The following is a 22336-nucleotide window of genomic DNA, read 5'->3' as shown; positions in this document are numbered from 1 at the left end:
ATTTTATGCTATATCTACCAGTGAGTAGTCTGAACAAAAAAAAGCTGATTATATAACTGGCATTATAACCAAAAAGTGAAAGTATCCATACATGGTGGTTCTACTAAAAACAAAATCATCTCAGTGCTAAAACCTTTTATATAGAGCTATTGCCTTCTTTACTGCATAGGCGCACTAAATACTAGGCAAAGGTGTTCCATTATCAGTGGAATGCAGTCTCACCTGACATCTTTCTCTAACATCAGTATTCATTAATTTGACTTTACACGACTAATGTTGGAATATTTCACATTGGTATGTGTGTGTGTGTGTGTGTGTGTGTGTGTGTGTGTGTGTGTGTGTGTGTGTGTGTGTGTGTGTGTGTGTGTGTGTGTGTGTTGTATTAGACTGGTGTTCAAAACTGATTCCATGCCTTACATCAATTGCTTACAGGTAAATGATCCAACATCAATGTGACCTTGAATACAATAAAGCAGGTTTGAACAGTAAGTTAATGAATGCATGAATGAGTTCTAAAATAATCATAGAGTAGGTGTGAGACTTTTTTGAAGTGGAGTGCAGGCGGCAGTATTCTTAGGTATCACTTCTATTTTGTCAGCTTTAAGCATTAAGTTTTGGACACAATTTATTTCTTCCATTAAAGAAAAAAAAATGAAAAAAGAGTGAATTTCTTTACTTAGTGACAAATTTTGATCATGCCATCTTTGGACCAAAAGATTGGAAAATACTCTAGAATGTATCTCAGAGCATATAGAACTCGACCTAATTACATTAGCTCCTCCTCACTTTACAGTATGCCTTTGGTCACTTAGCATGTGTTAAAAAAGGATGGAGCACAACCCAGAAGTGTAAGACAAAAAGTGAGTAAATAAGACAAAGGTTTTCCGGATGGTGTGGAGGACACTTAAATTAGTGGAGTTCTGTAGGCTTAGCTGCCATGTTGCAGTGCAGGCACTTGCTAGTACTGCATATTGGCATTTGTAAAAATGCACTCCTGTGGTACCAGGGGGAGCTTATATATTAACACTGGTGCATTTGGACTGGCTACCATGATGTGTGATACACAGTATGACGTTCTCCTCTCTGGGCCAGTAATAAAGGAGGTGGAATCCTTACTGGTGACACTGGAGTGAGATGTTCACTTGGAATACAAATGGATACACTTAGTATTTCCAGATTCAGACCACTCTTTATCAAGTACAATTTCCCTTAAGAGCCCACAGGAAATACACTCAGCCTGGGGTCTGGGTTTCTCTCTCTGTCTCTTCCCAGGTCCCCAGTAATGCTCCCCACTGGCTCAGCTAGCTCAGCTATAGGGTTAAGTCCTCAGCTGAGTGTCCAAGCCAGGTCCAAGTGACTGACATACACACACTCTTTGAGATTTCATTTTCTCACACACACACACACACACACACACACACACACACACACACACACACACACACACACACACACACACACACACACACACACACCTGGGAAAGGCTGGCACAGATTACACGGTCTACCAACTTTGCCCAGACCATAGCGTAGATTCACTGCCACCAGTCAGTTGTTATAAGACTCTTAAAAGGGTATGCAATTATACTGAGTGAAGTTAATACTAATACCAATGGTAATGTTGACTAAACAGCCAGACTTCAGGACTGGCCACTGTTATTACCAAATAAATATATGCAAATACTCTCAAATCTTAAATATTTTCTAAAAGGACCAGCCACAATGAAAAGTTTAAATATATTTAATAATAAATAATAAAAGAGCATGAAAATACAAAATATCTATTTATAGTAAACACCAGAGTTTCAGTCACAGGAAATATTAAAAATAACACAGCTGGAAAGATTCATACAGTTACAGAAAAACAATAGTTAACTATTCCTCACTATAGTTTCCTGACGGTTCTAGAGATTTACTGTTCCTTCTTACTTCATATAGCAAGGCAAGACGAAGTAGGTGAGGGATCATTCTATATCAGGTTCCAAGAAACATACTGCCCAGTCTGACTCTCAATATAATATCTAAATATTATTTCTGGGATAGCTTACAGGATGACATCATATCTAGTCATCTGACATCTGGTTCCTATACTATTCCCTTTGGCTAGAAGCTGCCAGGATTTAGCACCTGTGTGTCAATAATACATACACATAGAGCTTAGCTAAGATTTGCTGTAGCTCCTGGAAGTCATAAAACAATTTAAACACTTCTACTCCTCCCACAGAGCTACTAAGCCATGCTTCTCATAGACATTTCATCTCTGGATGCAATCAGAACTGTAAGATACAATCTTTATGGCCTAATTTAATTTCAGCTATTTTCCAACGTTGGCTGGGACTGAGCTTAACCTTTTGTCTTCCAGTATCCTCTGTTGAAGCATATACCTTTAAACAGTTACAGTAATGCATGCACATTTCTTTGCTTTCTAGCAGGGCACACTGTTGATACATTTTTAACGCAAACAGCTTTACAAATACATTTCCAGCACAAACATCTATACAAATCAGTTTGATATTCAAATAAGATATAATTCTTTACAATATTCCAGCTAGCTGTGCTGGCATATGTTACACATCCACTGCCCTACTTCTCCTGGCATGATGGCAATACCTCAGATCATCGCACACAGGCTTGCCACAATACTGTATTGTAAAATAAGTCTGCCAAACTGTCATGCAGAGACTTGTTTTAAAGCAGCACTATAAACAAAAAGCCAGTCTTTGTTAGGTATTGCCAAAACACCAATGTTTATAGCAGGAATGCATTCTATTTTCTGCAATGCTGTCACATGACCTATATCTTTTACAAGTGGGAGTTGAATAAGGTTTTGTGTACCACAGTGCCCATGCATGACCTATGCTTTTTCCTGGGGGGGGGGGTCCATTATGGCTGCTGTGTGCACAGTGTACACCCCTACTAACAAATACAGCTGAAGTCATTCTTCTTCTGCTGACCAAGCTGATGATCTAGCTTTTCAGGTTAACTTGCAGACTGTAGACAGATCAGATGTTTATTCTCATGTGGTATCTGTGACCTATGCTTTGAGCCATATCAAATACGCTGTGCTAACAATGACCACGTACTGGGCACAGGACACAAAATGAGGAGTAAATGAGGTATGAAGTCATTCTTTTCATGTTATGTGGCTCAGGAATGCAGACTGAGGTTGTTTATGAAAAAGAGAGACAGCACATCAAGAATTAGTGGATTTCAGTGCTACAGACTGAAAAGTGATCTTACCTTGCTGAGAAATTTGAACATTATTAGAAACAGAATTATTGTCTTTAAGCAACACATTTAATGTTACAGTCATGAAAAAGTACACATTAAAAATTCATAACTGGAGATTTCAGTTGAAGGAGCCAAGTATAATTTACTAACAACATTTTGTTGAGTGATACTTACAGCACTGTCTCCAAGTGCTCTTCTTAGACTGATACGAACTTTGGTAGCATGTTTGGAGTCTGAGAACACACAACATAGTATCAGGATTTTCTTTTGGACTAATCATGCCAAAAAATGCACATATAATTTCAGATAATATATTTAGAGCATTGTTCCATATGTAACATCTTTCAGAGTGATTTTTTCAGCAGAACAAAGGGCATAAAATCAGTCTTGCCTTTAGCCATGGAGAAACTTTTACAAAGCTGTAGTGTCAAAGTCAATTCACTCTGAAAGCAAAACAGCACATCCACGATTCTTTTGAAAATGCATATTACAAAATCAAGTTAAGTACTTTTATAAGCAGAATTATGTATTTTGCAAGATTTGAGTAGCAATGACAATAAATGTCATTAATGAGCTAAAAGGAAAACAAAAATACACTGAAATATAACACATTACTTGTAACTGGCAACATATTCACAACTTTCTGTGCTACACAAAAATTAAAAAAAAAATGGAATATAAGATATTCTGGTTCATGTCTGAATCTTACCAAGAGACAGATGAAATCATTCAAAATAATTTTAGTATTACTTTTAAGTATATATTTAGCTGACTATATTCAGCATTTTAATTAACCGAGTATAGGATTAGTAAGCACAGAATGAAAGCCAGAAGATCAGTGCAGTATTAAAATGTAAAAGAAAAAAAAAAAAAAAAAAAACAGCTACATGATTCATAGACCAAAACACACTCTGCTTAAATGTCCTATGTAACTATGAATGAACAGGTATAATATCCATGCAGATTTCTGCCTATCTGCAACACTTGGGTCCACTACAAGTGCTTGTGTACCATTATTAGCACATGACGTATTTCACTGCTGCCAGTAGCTTGTGTTGGCAAGTGCCCTAACTCCTACAACCCTGATTCTCATGCACTGCCACTAAACTGACTATCTCTCCCAAAGCCCAGACCCTGACCCTAAAAAAATCTCTATCATTCTCTAAACCTAAAATCCTCTTCGCATCCCGACCCTAACCCCCTATCCCCACCCCTTGCTCACTAAATTGAAAATCTCCAACTTCTCCCTAACTATAATCTACTGATCAGTCTCTAAACCTAAAATCCCCCTTCCTTCCCTAACCCCGCCCTAACTCCCAGTCACTCCATAAACCTAAAGTCCTCCTCCTGCTCCTCCTCTTCCTAACTCTAACTCTGCGTTAACTCCCAGTGGCTCTTAGAGCTAATGCAAACTCCATAAAGGAATTGACCAGAGCTTAGGATCAAATGTATCTGCATGAGAGACAATCACCTTATCCATTATGTCAACAGTACATATTGCTACTTTAAAGCATATTGTCCTTGACAGTAATCATTTGTGGTCACATTTTTAAATTCATAGGATACTTGATGCCTTTTGTAAATATTTCAGTGCAGTGTATGTCTTTACATTTTTCTGTCATCTATATTTCTCTTTGTTTTACTTTAGTTGAGGTTTTTCAGGAAATTTGAATGCCAAAATGTCATTGCATAGGTCATGTGTATCTAAATGGAACTCTCTGCCTCCTTCACTTAGGACTATACCCAACACTGAATCCTTCAAAACTCAACTTTTTCTTCACCTCTCTTCCAAATGGAAATGCTCCTGCTTTCGCCACACTTAAATTCTAGGGACTCCCCACTAAGCTCTCCTTACCCCCACTCCACTATACTCTCATACTTATTCTTATTTCTCAAAAGATCCAGAACTAGCAGACTTTAATTGTCTCCAAGCATGTAAATATTGTTTCATCAAAAAAAAAAAAAAAAAAACACTCTGTCGTCAAGTTGTTAAACTGTCTCATAATGCATATTACACTCTGCAACTCTCAAATGTATGAACCCTACTCTTGTATTTCACTTTGTAACTTTTATTTTCTATTTTGCAACCTATACTGTATGGTATTTCACTTTGCAACCTTTATTTGCATTTTGTAACCTATATTGTATTATACTGTTCATGGAGCTTTTCTCCCCGGGCCTCCACTGAAAATGGGCACTTCTTGGCCCAGTGGACTTCCCCGGTAATCAAACTGAAAATAAAATAAATAAAATATTTGTGCTCTCATAGGTTCATAGGTTCATAGGTTCATACTAGGCTATCTGCCCGAGAGCATTTACAAGCCTAGCCCATAGTTTTGTGGCTTACGCCACCCCTTTAGTTTGGGGAACTATGCCCATTATTTTGCTGTGCCTCTGTCGAGCAGTGACACTGAGGTAATCCCTGGGGTATATCTGCGATCTCCCATCCATTGGTCAAGATTTCTCTTGAACAAGGCCAGCGAGGTGCTCTGCCTCACATATACCGGGATTTTGTTCCACAGCATAGGGAGTCTTTGGGTGATGAATCTATCCCTCCAGCACGTCCTATTAATAGCCGTGTCGAGGTTTAAGTCTCCCGCCCTTGTAGCTCTGATGGATCTAGATTTTTTGAGGTGAAGCATGTTCATCAAATCTGGGTTTGACATGGCCTTGTATGTCAGGCACAGGTCACCTCTGAGCAAGCGTGCGACTGAATAGAGCTGGAGTTCTTTCAGTCGGGCAGCATAAGTCAGATTTTTGAGACCGTTTATCCTTTTGGTGAGGAACTTTTGTGGCCTCTCCAGCTGCTGCAAGTGTCGGGTCAGATACATTCCGAATGGGGCATTGTACTCAATCATTGGTCTGATGAGTGATGAGTATAGGGAGACTATGACCTCCCTTGATCTAGATGTGAATCCCTTCATGATAAGGTGGGCAATGTAGAAGGTCTTCCTAACTACTTTAGCAATATGGGTGTCGAATGACAGGCTACTGTCAACCTGGGTCCCCAGGTCCCTGATAACTTCTTCTGTGCTCAGTGGATTACCACCTATATGGTAGCTAGGGGTAACCTTGTTTTTCCCAAAGGGTATGACTATGCATTTCTTGGCATTTAACTTTAGGCAATGGCTCTGGCACCAGTTATCCATTTCTGTGAGACCCTTCTGAAGGATATCTGTGTCAGATGTGTTTTCGACTACGGCACCCAGTTTGTAGTCGTCTGCAAACTTTGTCAGCCATAACCCTCCTGTGTTTGCTTGTACTTCGGAAAAGTAGATGCCAAACAAGAGTGGGCCCAGGACTGAGCCCTGTGGGACACCACTTGTGACAGGCTTTGAGTCTGACATGGCGCCAGCAACTCTGACCCTGTGGGTTCTGTCACTCAGCCAGTTTGCAACCCATCTAGTGATGTATGGGTTAACATTTAAGCTGATGAGTTTTTCAATGATACCCGAGTGGGGTATTGTATCGAAGGCCTTCGCCAGATCGAGGTAGGCTGTATGGACTGCCTTTCCCTCATCAATGGCCTTGGTGACTGTTTCGAAAAAGTCAACCAAGTTTAAAAGGCATGATCTGCCTTTGACAAAGCCAAACTGGGTTGGATCCAAAGTCTGCAAATTCCCTATGTCTTTATTTATGAGATCCATTATGATCCTCTCCATGGCTTTGCAGATAAGGCTTGTCAAGCTAATGGGCCGGTAATTTCCAGGGTCGGTGGAGGCACCGCCTTTGTGAAGTTCATAGGTTCATAGGTTCATACTAGGCTATCTGCCCAAGGGCATTTATAAGCCTAGCCCATAGTTATTTGGCTTTCGCCACCCCTTTAGTTTGAATAAAACTATGCCTATTATTTTGCTGTGCCTCTGTCAAGCAGTGACACTGAAGTAATCCTTGGGGTATATCTGCGATCCCCCATCCATTGGTCAAGATTCCTCTTGAACAAGGCCAGCGAGGTGCTCTGCCTCACATGTACCGGGATTTTGTTCCACAGCATAGGGAGTCTCTGGGTGATGAATGTGTCCCTCCAGCATGTTCTATTAATAACCGTGTCAAGGTTTAAGTCTCCCGCCCTTGTGGTTCTGAGGGATCTAGATTTTTGAGGTGAAGCATATTCATCAAATCAGGGTTTGACATGGCCTTATATGTCAGGCACAGGTCACCTCTGAGCAAGCGGTATGAGACTGAATAGAGCTGGAGTTCTTTCAGTCGGGCAGCATAAGACATATTTTTGAGACCCTTTATCCTTTTGGTGAGGAACTTTTGGGGCCTTTCCAGCTGCTGCAGGTGTCTGGTCAGATACATTCCGAATGGGGCATTGTACTCAATCATAGGTCTAATGAGTGATGAGTACAGGGGCGATGACCTCCCTTGATCTAGATGTGAATCCCTTCATGATCAGGTGGGCAATGTAGAAGGTTTTCCTAACTACTTTAGCAACATGAGTGTCAAACGTAAGGCTACTGTCAACCTGGGTCCCCAGATCCCTGATGACTTCTTCTGTGCTCAGTGGATTGCCACCTATATGGTAGCTAGGGGTAACCTTGTTTTTCCCGAAGGGTATGACTATGCATTTCTTGGCATTTAACTTTAGGCCATGGCTCTGGCACCAGTTATCCGTTTCTGTGAGGCCCTTCTGAAGGATATCTGTGTCAGATGTGTTTTCGACTATGTTGCCCAGTTTGCAGTCATCTGCAAACTTTGTCAGCCATAACCCTCCTGTGTTTGCTTGTACTTCAGAAAAGTAGATGCCGAACAAGAGTGGACCCAGGACTGAGCCCTGTGGGACACCACTTGTGACAGACTTTGAGTCTGACATGGCTCCAGCAACTCTGACCCTGTGGGTTCTGTCACTTAGCCAGTTTGCAACCCATCTTGTGATGTATGGGTTTACATTCAAGCTGATGAGTTTGATGATACCTGAGTGGGGTATTGTGTCGAAGGCCTTTGCCAGGTCAAGGTAGGCTGTATGGACTGCCTTTCCCTCATCAATGGCCTTGGTGACTGTAAGTCAACCAAGTTTAAAAGGCATGATCTGCCTTTGACAAAGCCAAACTGGGTTGGATCCAAAGTCTGCAAGTTCCTATGTCTTTATTTATGAGTTCCATTATGATCCTCTCCATGGCTTTGCAGATAAGGCTTGTCAAGCTAATGGGACGGTAATTTCCAGGGTCGGTGGAGGCACCGCCCTTGTGAAGTGGGACCACAGTCGCCGTGCGCCACTCCTTGGGTACGTATCCTGAGGTGAGGCTAAGATTAAACAGCTGTCCTAACTGCGGGTTTAATTCCTCATTGAGTTCATGGAGCACACAGCCGGGGACACCATCCGGTCCCATGGATGCTGTGTTTTTTGCTTTGGAGAGAGCAGTTCTCACCTGGGCATTGGAGATGTTTGGGGGGCTACAATCCTCTGGTATAGACAGTCGCTGTGCGCCAATCCCTGGGTATGTATCCAGAGGTGAGACTACGATTAAACAGCTGTCCTAACTGTGGGTTTAATTCCTCGTTGAGTTCGTGGAGCACACAGCCGGGGCCACCATCAGGTCCCATGGATGCTGTGTTTTTTGCCTTGGAGAGAGCAGTTCTCACTTGGGCGTTAGAGATGTTTGGGGGGCTACAATCGTTTGGTATAGATATCTCTCCTTTTGGGGGGGAGGGGGGGGAGTTTGCACTGAACCTGTCAGCCAGTATGTTGGCAATGTCTGTAGGATCAGTAATCTTTACATCATTTTGAACTAATTCTGAGCATATCTGGGAGTTTCCTCCCAAGTTTCTAACATAGCTAAAGAAGGCCTTATGATTGTCTTTTGAGTCTTTAGCTATTTTTCTCTCAAAATTTGCTTTGGATGATTTTATGAGAGCTCTTAGTTTTTTTACTTATAGTGATCAAAGGTGTCTTACCCTTTAAGGATTTTGCTCTATCTTGTAGTAGCTTCCTCCTTTTGTTGTAGAGTTTGTTTATGGCTGGGGTCCACCAGACTGGATGCTTGCCTTTGGTACAAAGAGTCTTTGTTTTGCTTGGGATTTCCTTATCCATGCAGTCCTGCAAGTGCTGGTAGAAGGCATTTGTAAGTGATTCAGCGGCTTGAGTACTGTTTTCCGCCGGCTCAGGGGCCTTAAAGGAGACCACACTAGTCTTTAGAAGTGTGAAGTCGGCTTTCGAGAAGTTCTTTACTGTGGTCTTTTTTATTTCAGGTGGGGGTGGGATGAGGACCTCCAGCGAGATTAGTTTGTGATCTGATCTCACCAGTGAGGGGTATACTTCCGGTGATGAACATTGTGCTCCCATGTTCGTGATGATGAGATCAAGTATGTTTTCACCTCTTGTGGGGATGGTGACTAGTTGTTCCATGGCATTTGAGTTTATGAATTCCAGGAACTTTTGGGCTAGGGTGTTTGGGCTTGAGTAGTGTTCCCAGTCTATATTAGGGTAATTGAAGTCACCTAGTATGATGGTGTTTGGAGATACATTTATCCCCTCCAGTGTTTTCAGGAAAGCCATGTGAGGTTCCTGAGTTTGTGAGGGTGGCCTGTAACATGCTACAAATTGCAGAGCAGTCTTGCCTATGGTTAATTGCACCTGGATGGTCTCCGATGCATCGTGCGTTGCCACCAATCTTGAGGTGTGGGTGTCCTTGATGAATATGGATACCCCCCCTCCTTTCTTGGTATTGTCCGGATTTTGGGGCCGGAACGCATGATATGAGGTAAAACCTGATAGTGCTGGGGTGCTCTCAGGAGCCTTGAGCCAGGTTTCTGTCACAGCACAGACATCGATGTTCTCCATACTGGGAAGGGCCTCGAGTGCGTGCATTTTGAGATTGAGACTTCTGGCATTGAGCAGCATTACCCTTAGTTTTTTTCCTTTTTTGTGTTCTAGGGTGGTAGGTTTAGAATTTGAGCCTTGCCTAAAAAGGCACTATGGGGTGGCAAGAGCCTTTGCCAATATCCGAATCCCAGGGGTGACAGGTGCAAGCCGTCCCTTGCGAAGCAGTGTGGCTTGTCCAGCATGTCATCCCAGGCAGACAGACATTGGATCCCCTTTGAATGACACCAGAGTTTAAGCCAATTGTTAAAGCTGATCATCTTATCTCTGTATTGTGGCATCATTCTTGGTGAAGGTAGGATACTGCTCAAGGTCAGGGTCATACCTGCCTGGGCTACATAATCAGAGAGCTCCTCAATGTCTCTTTTCATGTAGTCCAAGGAGGTAAGTCTCAGGTCGTTTACACCAGCGTGGACAATGACTGAGTCGTACTTGTACCTGCTGTTGAGAGACCTGAGTGCTTGCGTTATGTGGCGGATTCTAGTGCCCGACAGGCAGCTTACTGTGACCTTCTCCTTACTCAGTCTGGTGAGCGGGACGTCAGTGTGTCTGACTATGGAGTCACCAATGACTAGTGTGTCTGGCATTGTGTTTGGCCTTAAGGGCTGTGACTGTTTGACACTCTGACTGTGTCAAACAGTCTCTGGTGTTTGTCTCCAAAATGTCAGCCACATTTACATTTTTGTGTTTAGATGCATACTCCACCTAGTTTTTAATATGTGTTCTACTGCAATTTTTATTCTGCACATTAGGTCACTCCTTGTCTGCCATGACATTTTTCACTTAGTATTATATGAGTGACTGTTTCGCTGCACACTTCTTCAAGATGTCTGCTTATTTTGACTACCTGACTTCTGAGGCTCATTCAGGAACTTAACATTCAGGTTATTGTCAGGATACAGGAGTTTGCCCTTGTGCAATGCATATATGAATAATTGTGACTCATCAAAGAGCAGAACACCCTTAATTACTGAGGGGTAGTAGAAGACATTAAAGAAGAATGCAGTAGAGTAGAATATACTTAAATACAAAATGTCAAGAGGTAAAAGGAATGATGGAAACATAGCTATATGCTATATGATGACATTGTGGAAAAAGATATCATTTGTTAAAGACTTTCTTGATAATTTCTAAAAACAGTTGTCTCATTGATTATGGAAGCAATACTTTATCGTTTAACTCTGAGACAGAAAGAAGGGAAAAAAAAATAAGTACAGATTACAGAATATGCAGGGCCATTTTCAACAATGCTACCAAGAAAAGTGTAAGGATTCCATGAATACTGATCAGGAAAAATTGCTTTACTTATAGATCAAAATATGTTGGCATTTTGATATGAAGAAAAATCATTATCTGCTTAAAAGTTTCATGAACATTTTAAGAAGCCATATATATAAAGTGACTTAAAATTAGTCATACAAACTATGAGGAGGTGTTTATCTCCAGTACTGGATGGTATACATATGAGTATTATGAGATACTAAAGGACTGACATTGCTGTGTTCAGTGTATGGTTTTGTCATGGATGGTTTCAGGTTATGATTATGAAGAATTTGTAAGGCTTTTTGACAGGGGACATAATACTACACATTTGGATGACTGAATAACAGTACCTTTCAGTAACTGTGATTATAAAATGGTTGTATTTATGCTGCAGATAAAGAGATATTATCCCATGTGTTAGCATTCGTATCAAACATAAGGATATTCTGTGCTATAGAGTCATAGTTAAGTACTAGGAAAGCAGTCCTTGTGGGCCATTTTAAGTCTAGCCAATTTCTCTTTTTGGTACTTGAATTAGCTTATCCCATTTGGTATTAGACAAGATCTGCAGCAAGGCTAGCCACCCGGTGGTGTAAATCTTGGCTCTGGATGATTGTCACTGTTGAACTGACACCCCCACTCAATTGGCAAAAATGGGAAAAACAGGTTGTGGATAGATTTGGTATTAGATTGGCCTTACCAATTCAGTGGTCAATAATTATTTATTACCCCTAGTGAGAATAACAGGGATCATACCATAGATAATTAGAGGGGACCCATGCATTGGATAAAGCATTTAGGAACTCCTTCTTTCCCTTGGTAGTATAGATATTTCCCATCCATAGATCCAAGTTGTACTTGAATATGGACAGGACTGAACTTTGTTTTACATGGCTGGGGAATCTGTTCCAGAGCAGCAGTATCCTGTGTGAGATAAACCTGTCCCTCCAAATCTTAATGCTGCTGTTGCAGAAGAGGTTTAGCTTCCTAGACAAAGTATTTTTGATGCCATTTGACTTGCTGATGTGCAGTAAATCCTTCAGTATTAGGTCAGAGGATACCTTATATGTCAGACACCTCTTAGAAGTCTGCAGAATGCAGAGTATAGTGACAGGGCTTTGAGTAAATCCATGTAAGACATATTGTTTAGGCCTAGTAAGGTTTCTCTGTGGAAATTTCAATTGTTGCTTGTGTATGGACAGATTTTATATACTGTAAAATACTTTTCGGGCAATATGAGTGGGTAGCCAGGGAAGGAGTGATTTGTACTGTTGACAAAGCCTGTGATTATATCCCCTAACAATGTACTTTTTTACAAAGTTGAGAAAAGGTGGTATGTAAAATAAAATATGTGGTTGATGGAATTTGGACATGTCTTCAGTTATCAGTGGTCATATTGTGAAATCAGTGAAAGTGTTGAGAGGTATGCTGCAGAAGTGTTCTTTGAGCCCCCTTTTTGGATTATCTATGTTTTATATACTTTTTAAAAAGCATTGAAAGCACTTAGAGTTTTTTTATTCATTTAACTCATTCACTCCAATGGAGCTCAGGAAGTCTGTACTGTAACTTCCAATGGGCGGAGCCTAAGCCTTTTGACAAAAATCAAATTATGTCCTCACATTTCAAACAAATGTTCATATCACTGGAACCATAGGGGTTATGAAAAATGTATAAATGGCAAACTCTTCAGCATAAACTATTTTTATAGTGGAAGCATTCTTTAGGTTCTAGGTCTTGAACTGAATTTTATAAGTCACAGTAAACACAATAACTATTATGTTCGTAGTATGTTGTAAACAACTTACAGTATCTCAGCAATCACTCAAGTTACACACATACTGTCAGCAGCATTTTATTCATCTAGCTGAGATCTTTCATATGAAGCTAATGAATTCTGTCTGTGTTACTTGGTTGTTGAGATATTTGGAAAAATGTGAAAATTATATCTGTATAAATTAATATAATATAAAGGTCTATATCAGAAGAGCGAATGCTGAAAACAGTGAACGCTATTCTGTCAAACAGTAAAACACGAAACATCAAAATGTCGAAGGCATGGAACAGCGATTTTTTTCCCCAGGGAAAAAAATCGTTGATCCAGAAAAAAAAATGTACAGACAAAATAAAGTGGGGGGCTGTGCCCCCACACACCTCCAACTTAAATATACCAACTCCGAGATTGCACCACAGTGGAGAAAACAACAAAGTCCCAAGTTCCGTGCCATTGACATTTTGCAGTTTCGGTGTTTACAGTTCAACAGAAGAACATTCGCTATTTTAAGTGTTCGCTCTTCTGATAGGAACCCTAATATAAACACCAGTTAATATCTCTTTACCTGCACTAGACAAGAGGTCAGATATTAATACAGTTGAGTTTGCCATTGTGTAAGCTTTAAGATGAAATCTTTTAAAACCTTGTTGTACATAGCACGGTTTTGAAATTATTTTTGCAAATATGAACAAGCACTATTTGATGACTAGAGGCGTCAGTAGGAGGTAAAAGCAGATGCACTTGGAGGGGTCACTTGGATGTAATGAGTTAAATACTCATCACTGCTGTTTTGTACAGATGATCCATTTCAAACATGTTCCCCAGCATATTTACTTGCTTGATAGCTAGCCATATAGAATATTGTATAATTTAGCAACATTACCTAGGATCCATGGTGTGATACAGAACACACATTACCATCATGGACACAGCAAAAAAGGTATTCCTGATAATATACTGAATCTATTTATAAGCCATACTAAGAGGGTCACTAAGGCGATGGCATTTAATCCCTTTCAGTGTGGATACTTAGAAGACAAAAGTAATGTAGAAATTATCAGAAAAATGTTAGCTGAGAAAATGACGTGCGAAAGGTTGTTTGACCTCAGCTGATGTTTGTTAATAAAAGAGAAATGAGGAAAATGAAAATTGTTAGAAGACAGTAAGAGGAGAAAGAATACTAATTTGTAAAAAAAGTATTTTTACTTTGATTTTTTAATAACATTAAATACATGGATATTTTCTGACTTGTTTCTGTTCAGGTAAGGGTAAAACATACACTGTTAAAGAATATTTTCATTGCTGCTACATTATTTATGTAGCCTGGTGCCTCCCTTACCAGCATCCCAGCAATGAGGGTGTTTTGTTTATGCACCTAACCCTTGTCTCTGATGGCTTACATGTGCACTTGCATAATTAAAGGTTCATCCTACATTCTTCCATAGTGTGTGTGTGTGTGTGTGTGTGTGTGTGTGTGTGTGTGTGTGTGTGTGTGTGTGTGTGTGTGTGTGTGTGTGTCTCTGTGTACACGCTGCTACATACATGCCCATGAGCGCTATCTTCACCAACTTAGGAATCACCAAGTACATGGTCTCTGATCATGTTGCCATAGTAACGCATAAGCCTCTATGTGGAATACAGAAAGACAGCCAACATCTGAAAATCTGTCCATACATATGCTGAAACATATAATTGTACAACACACATGATCAATGGTACAATCACCAGAGCTTTAAATAACTGCAGAGCTCTTCTTGTGGGTTGGTCTAGTATGCCACCTAACTGTGGGCAAATACATGCCTAAATGACTAAGACATACATTTGTCAATTATCATCAACTTATGAATGTGCGCACGTGTAGGTAACAATGGAGTACTACTTGGCATATATTAAGAATGTGCACTACATTTTTCTGTTATCTATAATGTGTATGTACACTATTAAAACCGCAAACTGTAAGAATTCTGAATATATGAACAGCAAGGTACTGAGCAGATATGATCTAATATGCACGGATTGTTTACAGGCTTTAAGCAATACATGCCTGTTATTCAAACTTTGGTGACTGTAGCTATTACTGGATAACTGACTGCACCTTGCACTGACTTCCACTGTTGCAGAATGTGTTTTTGCAGGTTTGGGAGTCAGTAATTCACATCCTAGCCATCCCCCTTGTAGAATGTGTGTGTATGTGTGTGTGTGTGTGTGTGTGTGTGTGTGTGTGTGTGTGTGTGTGTGTGTGTGTGTGTGTGTGTGTGTGTGTGTGTTGTACCTTTAAGAAGCATTTCCAATGACTAAACATGCATATATAAATAGCAAGCATGTGCTAGCTTCACTGCCATTTTGAGAGTGCAACCACAGAGTGAGCATGTATGAGAGAAATAGTCCGTCTGTTTATAAGTTTATCTAAGTTAAAGTTATTTACCTCAATCCTGATGTGTTTGTACATAATAAAGCTGCTTGAACAAAGGCCACGCATGTTCGTCTATTTCATCCTGACGGGATGAACAACACCCCCCATATTCCCTCCATTTGCACAGAAGCAGTTTGTCCTGACATCATCTCTTCCCTCCACCCTGGATGTGCGATAGGGAAAACACCACTCAGTACTATCACTCCCTGTGGAGCTCTTGAATGCAACTTAATTCTTGGACATAAATGATGTGATCAGCATAAAATACCTCTTAAAATGTATATGCTTGAGACATTAATTTATGACTTGCTGCTATTTGCTGTAATCTAATTACTTGTGCTTTAGTACTGGTGTACTTTTCATTTCTGAAATTTTGTGACTTTTAGAAAATGCAATGGCTTTAACTCTTCAGTCACAGTTCAGTAGAATTTTAACATGAAAAATAAAGCCTGATGTGGTATTCTATCTAATTTATTAGCTTTGCAAAAATTTTTATTTTTTTATTTTTTATCATTGTGTTAGAAAACCTGTATAAGGGTCATATAGATCCTACATTTTTTTTACTTACAGGAAAATGTGACTCAAACATCTGTTGTGGCTCTGCACCATAATGAATGATTGGATAGCTAGTAATACAGGACATTCCCTGGGCCCATGACCACTACACTTATAATGGGAATTTATGTTTAGAGAAAGGCAAGGCATATCACACTGGACTGTTTAGTCTCATGAAAATGCTTTTAAGGTGCAGAGATGACTGTGGCAGAGCCCTGCAGCATGCCATTGGTAAGGCATGTGTTATCCTTCATATTTGCTACATATTGCATGACCATAGCAGCGTCCTTTTGGGCAGTATGGAAAGAACATGGTGAAAATTGAGACTGTGACATCCACATCTAGAAATACACATAAACAAGTCAACGAGCACAACAGTCCAACCTTTGGTATTTTGAGACAGGCTCAGTAAGTAACTTTTTGATTGACCAGGATGTTCTGTATGTGGTTTTGCACTGTATGAATGCTTTTCTCTGTGTGCATGATTAGCAGTCTGTGTCAGTTGTGAAAATTACTTATTCACCAGCATGTAGTTTAATCAGATGCACTTGGTAACAGCATAATAGCACCATAACCACCGCTGTTTACATGATCCTAAGTATTTAGAACTTGGCTCTCACTTCCAGCATACCATGTACACATGCTGTCTCCATACAAATTAATTTCTTTTTCACAACAGCACAAATAATGAATCCTCTAACCAAAGCTAATTGCCCCCCACTGATGCCACTACCAGTTGTTTTTCTCTTTGAGAAACAGCTACACATCCATTTTCTTGTCATTTACTGAAACATCTTTAGGAAAGCCTCATCTGTCCTAGAAGAGCATGTGCTACATTTCTGGAGAGATATATTTGGGGAGATGCATCTTTGTTACACTACTGCCATCCCCACGAAGATTACAGTGGTGCAGTTTCTCCATATGTCGTTATCTTCTGGAGTAGAAATGGTGGCTTAAAGAAACCTAGGTAAGAATATACTGTTCCTTGAATATGACTATTTCTGCCTGAGATAAGTTATCTGCTCTTCTGATCTAGAGAAATGTCAGCAGATGGAACAGAAATCTATTGTCCAGAATGACCCCCGGATATTGTTGTTTCACAGTGACTACAAGGTTCCACCTCCCAGTATAGATGGAGATTTCTTTGAAGCATGTCCTATAAGCAGACTTTAAGAAGTGCTGAATTAATTCCAGGAAAAGTAACCTGGTCCACTACTGCAATCATTCCATATTGTTTAGACAGCAGAATGAATCTTCATATTTTTCACAGCTAACCAAATGTCAGTTTCTATAATATTAAGATGTTTTTTTTTTTTCTGTTATTGCCATATGCTGTTTTCTACCAAAAGAGAATGGCAGGATTCTTCAGATAAGCTGATCTGCCCACATGATAAATCAATGTTTGTTTCATTTAAAAAGTATCTCACTGTATTTCATTTTTTCTTTCTATATTTTAACTTGTCCTTGACAAGGAGCAGCATACTTGAGTCATAGTTTTGCAGATAAGGATTGTTTTGTATAAGTGCATAAATGGCAAAACTATTCCTCTTTCTTAGCTGTAGTTACAGTAAGTCATTCTTAAATCTGTCCATGATCAGAGGTATGTCCACGTAATTAACATTCAGTGAAGAAAGTCTAATGAATGGTCAACATCTTTTTAGGAATAAGCATTTGACTTGCTTGTTTTTGAATTGTATCCCATCTACTAACATGGTTGTAGACGGAAGCCATTCTTCACCATTTTAATGAAATAGTAGGTTACATTTTTGACAATCTGTCCAAAAGCCATAAGCCTATTCATTTACTCTTTTATTTATCGGAATAAATTTATTAATCTAACAGTGAGGTAAGCTGAGAGGTTTGAGGACTCTTTGAAGCTATCAGCAGCCACAAGTATATGCAAGCAAAAGTGCACTGACTAAAATGACATACAAATAATGGATAAAATGTGGTTTATTTGGATAGCTCAGGCTCATACAGCTTCTGCTCACAGAAGTGATCCACTTATGTCTGCAATCATTTTGTGCTCCATGGTTTAGAGCCCTTTATAGATGAAGTGTGGTCAACTGAGAGTAGATTTGGCTTGAACATATGATGAAAATACTCACTGTGGTTAATTGTCAGGTTGAGTCCTATTCCACCATGGAATGGAGATTTTTTTCTATGTATCTATATGCATAACAGACTATATGTCAGGACTTTAAAAGAATGCTTATTTTCTTCAGAGAAGAACCATAAATAGTATTTTGTTAATGGAATAGTAGTTTGAATGCTATAGATACTTAGTATCTAACTTTTAAATACAGGATATGATGTTTCTCTTTTAGCAGTAAGTCCCTGCTTTAGCAAATCATATTCAGTGATCTATACACAGCATACAAACTCAAACAATATAAAAAATAAAAAACACATTATTTTCTATATACATACAAGGGTCCCACACTGGATTCCAGCCTACAGTTCTCCCATTTTTTTGGTTGTTTTCTTTCAGCCAGTTGTACAATGGCTCAAAGTAATGGAGTAGTGGTTTTACATTCAATTGTGTGTCTCCAGTTATATTTTCTAGGACTCTCGTCCAGGATGTAGACTTTCCGAGCTGAAGCATGTCTCTGTAATAAAAAAGGAAAATACCATAGTAAATCAGTCATGCTGGATAAGGCGACTAAATAGGATATGCCAGAACATGAGATCTGATACTAAAGCAATGCATAGGACAGCAATTACACACACACACATGTATATATATATATATATATATATATATATATATATATATATATATATATATATATATATATATATAGATGGGCCATACCCAACAGAACCAAGATGCTCTCCTCCAAAATAAGGAAGCCAATCTGGTGGTCCCCTACCATAAACAAACTCTACAACAGAAGGAAGAAATTGTTGCAGAAAAAGATGAAGTCTCAAGACTGGAAAAACTCCCTTGCTAGTCTCAACAAAAAAATGAGATCCCTCATCAAATCCTCTAAAGCTAGCTAGGAAAACAAAACAGCAGCAGATACCAAAGACAACCAGAAGGCCTTCTATAGATATGTCAAGAATTTACATGGCAATGCTCAGATCTGCTCTGAGCTACAGCAAAATTTTAACTCCTATACTGAGCCAACCGACATTGCCAATATACTGGCCGACAGGTTCAGTCCAAACTTCACCCCCCTTTCACTCCCTAAAAGGCCAATCATAATAATGGAGGAATACCAAATACCCAATATTATGGCTGCACAGGTTAAAACTGCACTGTCCAAGGCCAAGAATACAGCTTTCACGGGACCTGATAATATCCCTGGCTTTGTTCTACATGAATCACAAAGTGATCTGGCACCACACCTGTGTGCTCTGTTCAATCACAGCCTCACTTCAGGCTTTGTTCCTACTGAATGGTACACTGCTACGGTTACCCCATTCCACAAAGGGGGAGTGACTACAGACCCAGGGAACTACTGCTCCATTAGCCTGATGAGTCTGGTGTGTAAGTCTATGGAGCACATCATCATGGACCTTATAAATAGGGACATAGGGAGTCTACAAACTCTAGACCTCACACAGTTTGGATTTGTGAAGGGTAGATCATGCCTTCTCAACCTGGTAGACTTCTTGGAGTCTGTCACCAGAGCTGTGGATGAAGGCAAGGTACTTCACACAGCCTACCTCGATCTGGCCAAGGCCTTCAATACCATTCCTCACTCAGGGATCATAGATAGACTCAATAAACTAGGCATAACCCCTTACATCACAAGGTGGGTTGCAAAGTGGCTCACTGACAGAACCCATGCTGTAAAAGTAGCAGACTCCAAGTCTGACTATCGACCAGTCACGAGTGGTGCCCCACAGGGATTGGTCTTGGGTCCTCTTCTGTTTGGCATCTACTTCTCTGAAGTCCAGGCCAACACAAAGGGACTCTAGCAGACCAAGTTTGCTGATGATTGCAAAATGGGAGCCATTACTGACTCTCCAAGAGATATAGACATTCTGCAAAAAGACCTCACTGAGATCAATGACTGGTGCCAGACCCATGGCCTTAAGCTCAATGCCAAAAAATGCATTGCCATTCCCTTTGGGAAGAACTCTGTGCCCATGAACCACCACATCAATGGTAGTCCACTAAACACCGAAGGTGTAATAAAAGATCTGGGAACACAGGTTGATAGCAACCTCTCCTTTGACAACCACATTGCCACTGTGGTCAGAAAATCCTTCTATGTGGCACATCTCATTACAAAGGGTTTTGCACCCAGGAAGAAAGATGCTATAGTTTCCCTGTACTCTTCCCTCATTAGACATATTATAGAGTACAACACCCTATTTGGCATGTACATCACTAGACACCTACAACAACTGGAAAGGCCACAAAAATACCTCACTAAAAGGATCTTAGGACTTAAACACATGCCCTATGTGGGCAGACTCAAAAAACTCAAGCTATACTCTGTGTCATATCGCCTACTTAGAGGCAATCTCTGCTTAACCTACAAAGCCATATCTGACCCAGCACTGTTAGATATACTACATCTAAAGAAATCCCAATCCCTCCATACAACATGCTCCAGGGATCTCAACGTCATTACTTCAATCAACAGAATATACTGGAGGGACAGGTTCCTAACCCAGAGACTGCCCATGCCCTGGAATAGACTTCCCATGCATGTCAAGCAGAGCACCTCACTAGCCCTGTTCAAGAGAAATCTTGACGAGTGGATGGGAAATAGAAAATTCACCCCGGGGATCACTTCAGTGACCCTAATTGATAAGGGCACTGGGAACTAAAGTCGGTCGGCACAATGCCAGGGAATGCTTTGGGCTAGGCTTGTAAAAGTTCCAGGGCCATTAGCCTAGTGTGTGTGTGTGTGTGTGTGTGTGTGTGTGTGTGTGTGTGTGTGTGTGTGTGTGTGTGTATAGATATATATATATATATATATATATATATATATATATATAGATGTTGAGTAACTGATTGAATGGATAGTATGATGGACAGTATGCTGATGCCAAGTAGATCAATGTCATAACATTGAATCTACAAATATCAGTATGTCCTCTGCATTCTCTGGGGATTAAATCAACAAGTGTTTTTGAAGGGGGCAATCCCCCTGCTTCCCCCCCCCACTAATTGTACATACTAATTCTGAGATTGCACAATACCCGTGGAAAGAGAATATTCCCCTACCCATGGATTGTTGATATCTCACACTGTCGACCATCTGTCTGCGTTGACGAAATGGTGTTGATGAAACAGGTGTCAGTGTACTATCCATTTGATTGGGTGCCTGATATGTATAAATTTAGCTTTGAAAGAGGAATGCAGTAAAACTCAAAAAGAAGAAGATGGTAAGAGGGAGCTGAAAAAATATACTTGACTTCTTACAATACCTGTCAACTTCCAGAGGACAGAATAAAGGACAGAGCCCCTGAAAATCCAGGATATGTGGCTAACATCAGGGACACCTTACTGTAAGGACAATAACTGAATGCTTAATTTCTGGAGGGAAGAGCATCAATGGCCTCTGACTGACTAAATTTGCAAATGATTGAAAATTAGACGTTATCAATGAATCGCCCACCAACACAAAAATGTTATCTAGGAAGGGTTTGCACAGACAAACATCTGGTGCCAGAGCCATAGACTAAAACTAAATGCCAAGAAATGCATAATAGTATCCTTTGGGTAGTCATCCACCCCTAGTAGCCATCATATTAAAAACACATCACAAAGAGTTGTCCCAGTAGTCAGGGACATGGGGACACACATAGACAGTAATCTCGCCTTTGATCATCACATGTCTATAGTAGTGAGAAAATCATTCTATGTTCTGTAACCTATAAACAAAGGTATGGCATTTAGGTCCAAGGAAGTCTTTGTTCCACTGAATTCAGCATTCATCAGACCTATCACTGAGTACAATGCCCCTTTTGGTATGTACCTAACCAGTCATATATAACAACTGGCATATCCACAGAGGTTCCTCACTGAAAGAATAGAGGGTATAAGTAACACTTCCTATGCAGACCACCTCAAGGCACTATCCCTGTATTCTGTCTCCTATAGACTGTTGAGGGGAAGTCTATGCCTGGCATACAAGGCATTGTCAGACCCCACTCTGATGGACCTCCTGCATAACAGCTAAAGAAACGACAACAAATTGGTTCCAAAGTCATGGCCTTAAACGTAATGCAAAAAAATGTATTATCCCTTTCATTAAGGGTGATGTTCCTGCTAGCTACCACATCAATAGGAACACCTTAAGTACTCACTCAGTGC

General features: G+C 40.2%; 1 protein-coding gene across 1 annotated transcript in view; it reads right to left on the bottom strand.

Moving 5' to 3' along the window:
- The window catches only part of LOC122803178 (angiotensin-converting enzyme 2-like), a 476585-nt gene that overhangs the window by 111601 nt on the left and 342648 nt on the right, over positions 1-22336 (bottom strand). The window contains exons 13-14 of the mRNA XM_044072792.1: positions 18487-18665; positions 3406-3464 (exon numbers count right to left, since the gene is read on the bottom strand). Coding sequence (XP_043928727.1) covers positions 3406-3464; positions 18487-18665 — 238 coding nt within the window. The remainder of the gene's footprint in view (positions 1-3405; positions 3465-18486; positions 18666-22336) is intronic.

The sequence above is a fragment of the Protopterus annectens genome, chromosome 5.part1, assembly GCF_019279795.1.
Source record: "Protopterus annectens isolate FY-2018-M chromosome 5.part1, PAN1.0, whole genome shotgun sequence".
Classification (NCBI taxonomy): domain Eukaryota; kingdom Metazoa; phylum Chordata; order Ceratodontiformes; family Protopteridae; genus Protopterus; species Protopterus annectens.
Note: the sequence above shows the minus strand (reverse complement) of the source record. Positions and strands in the feature narration are given on the sequence as shown.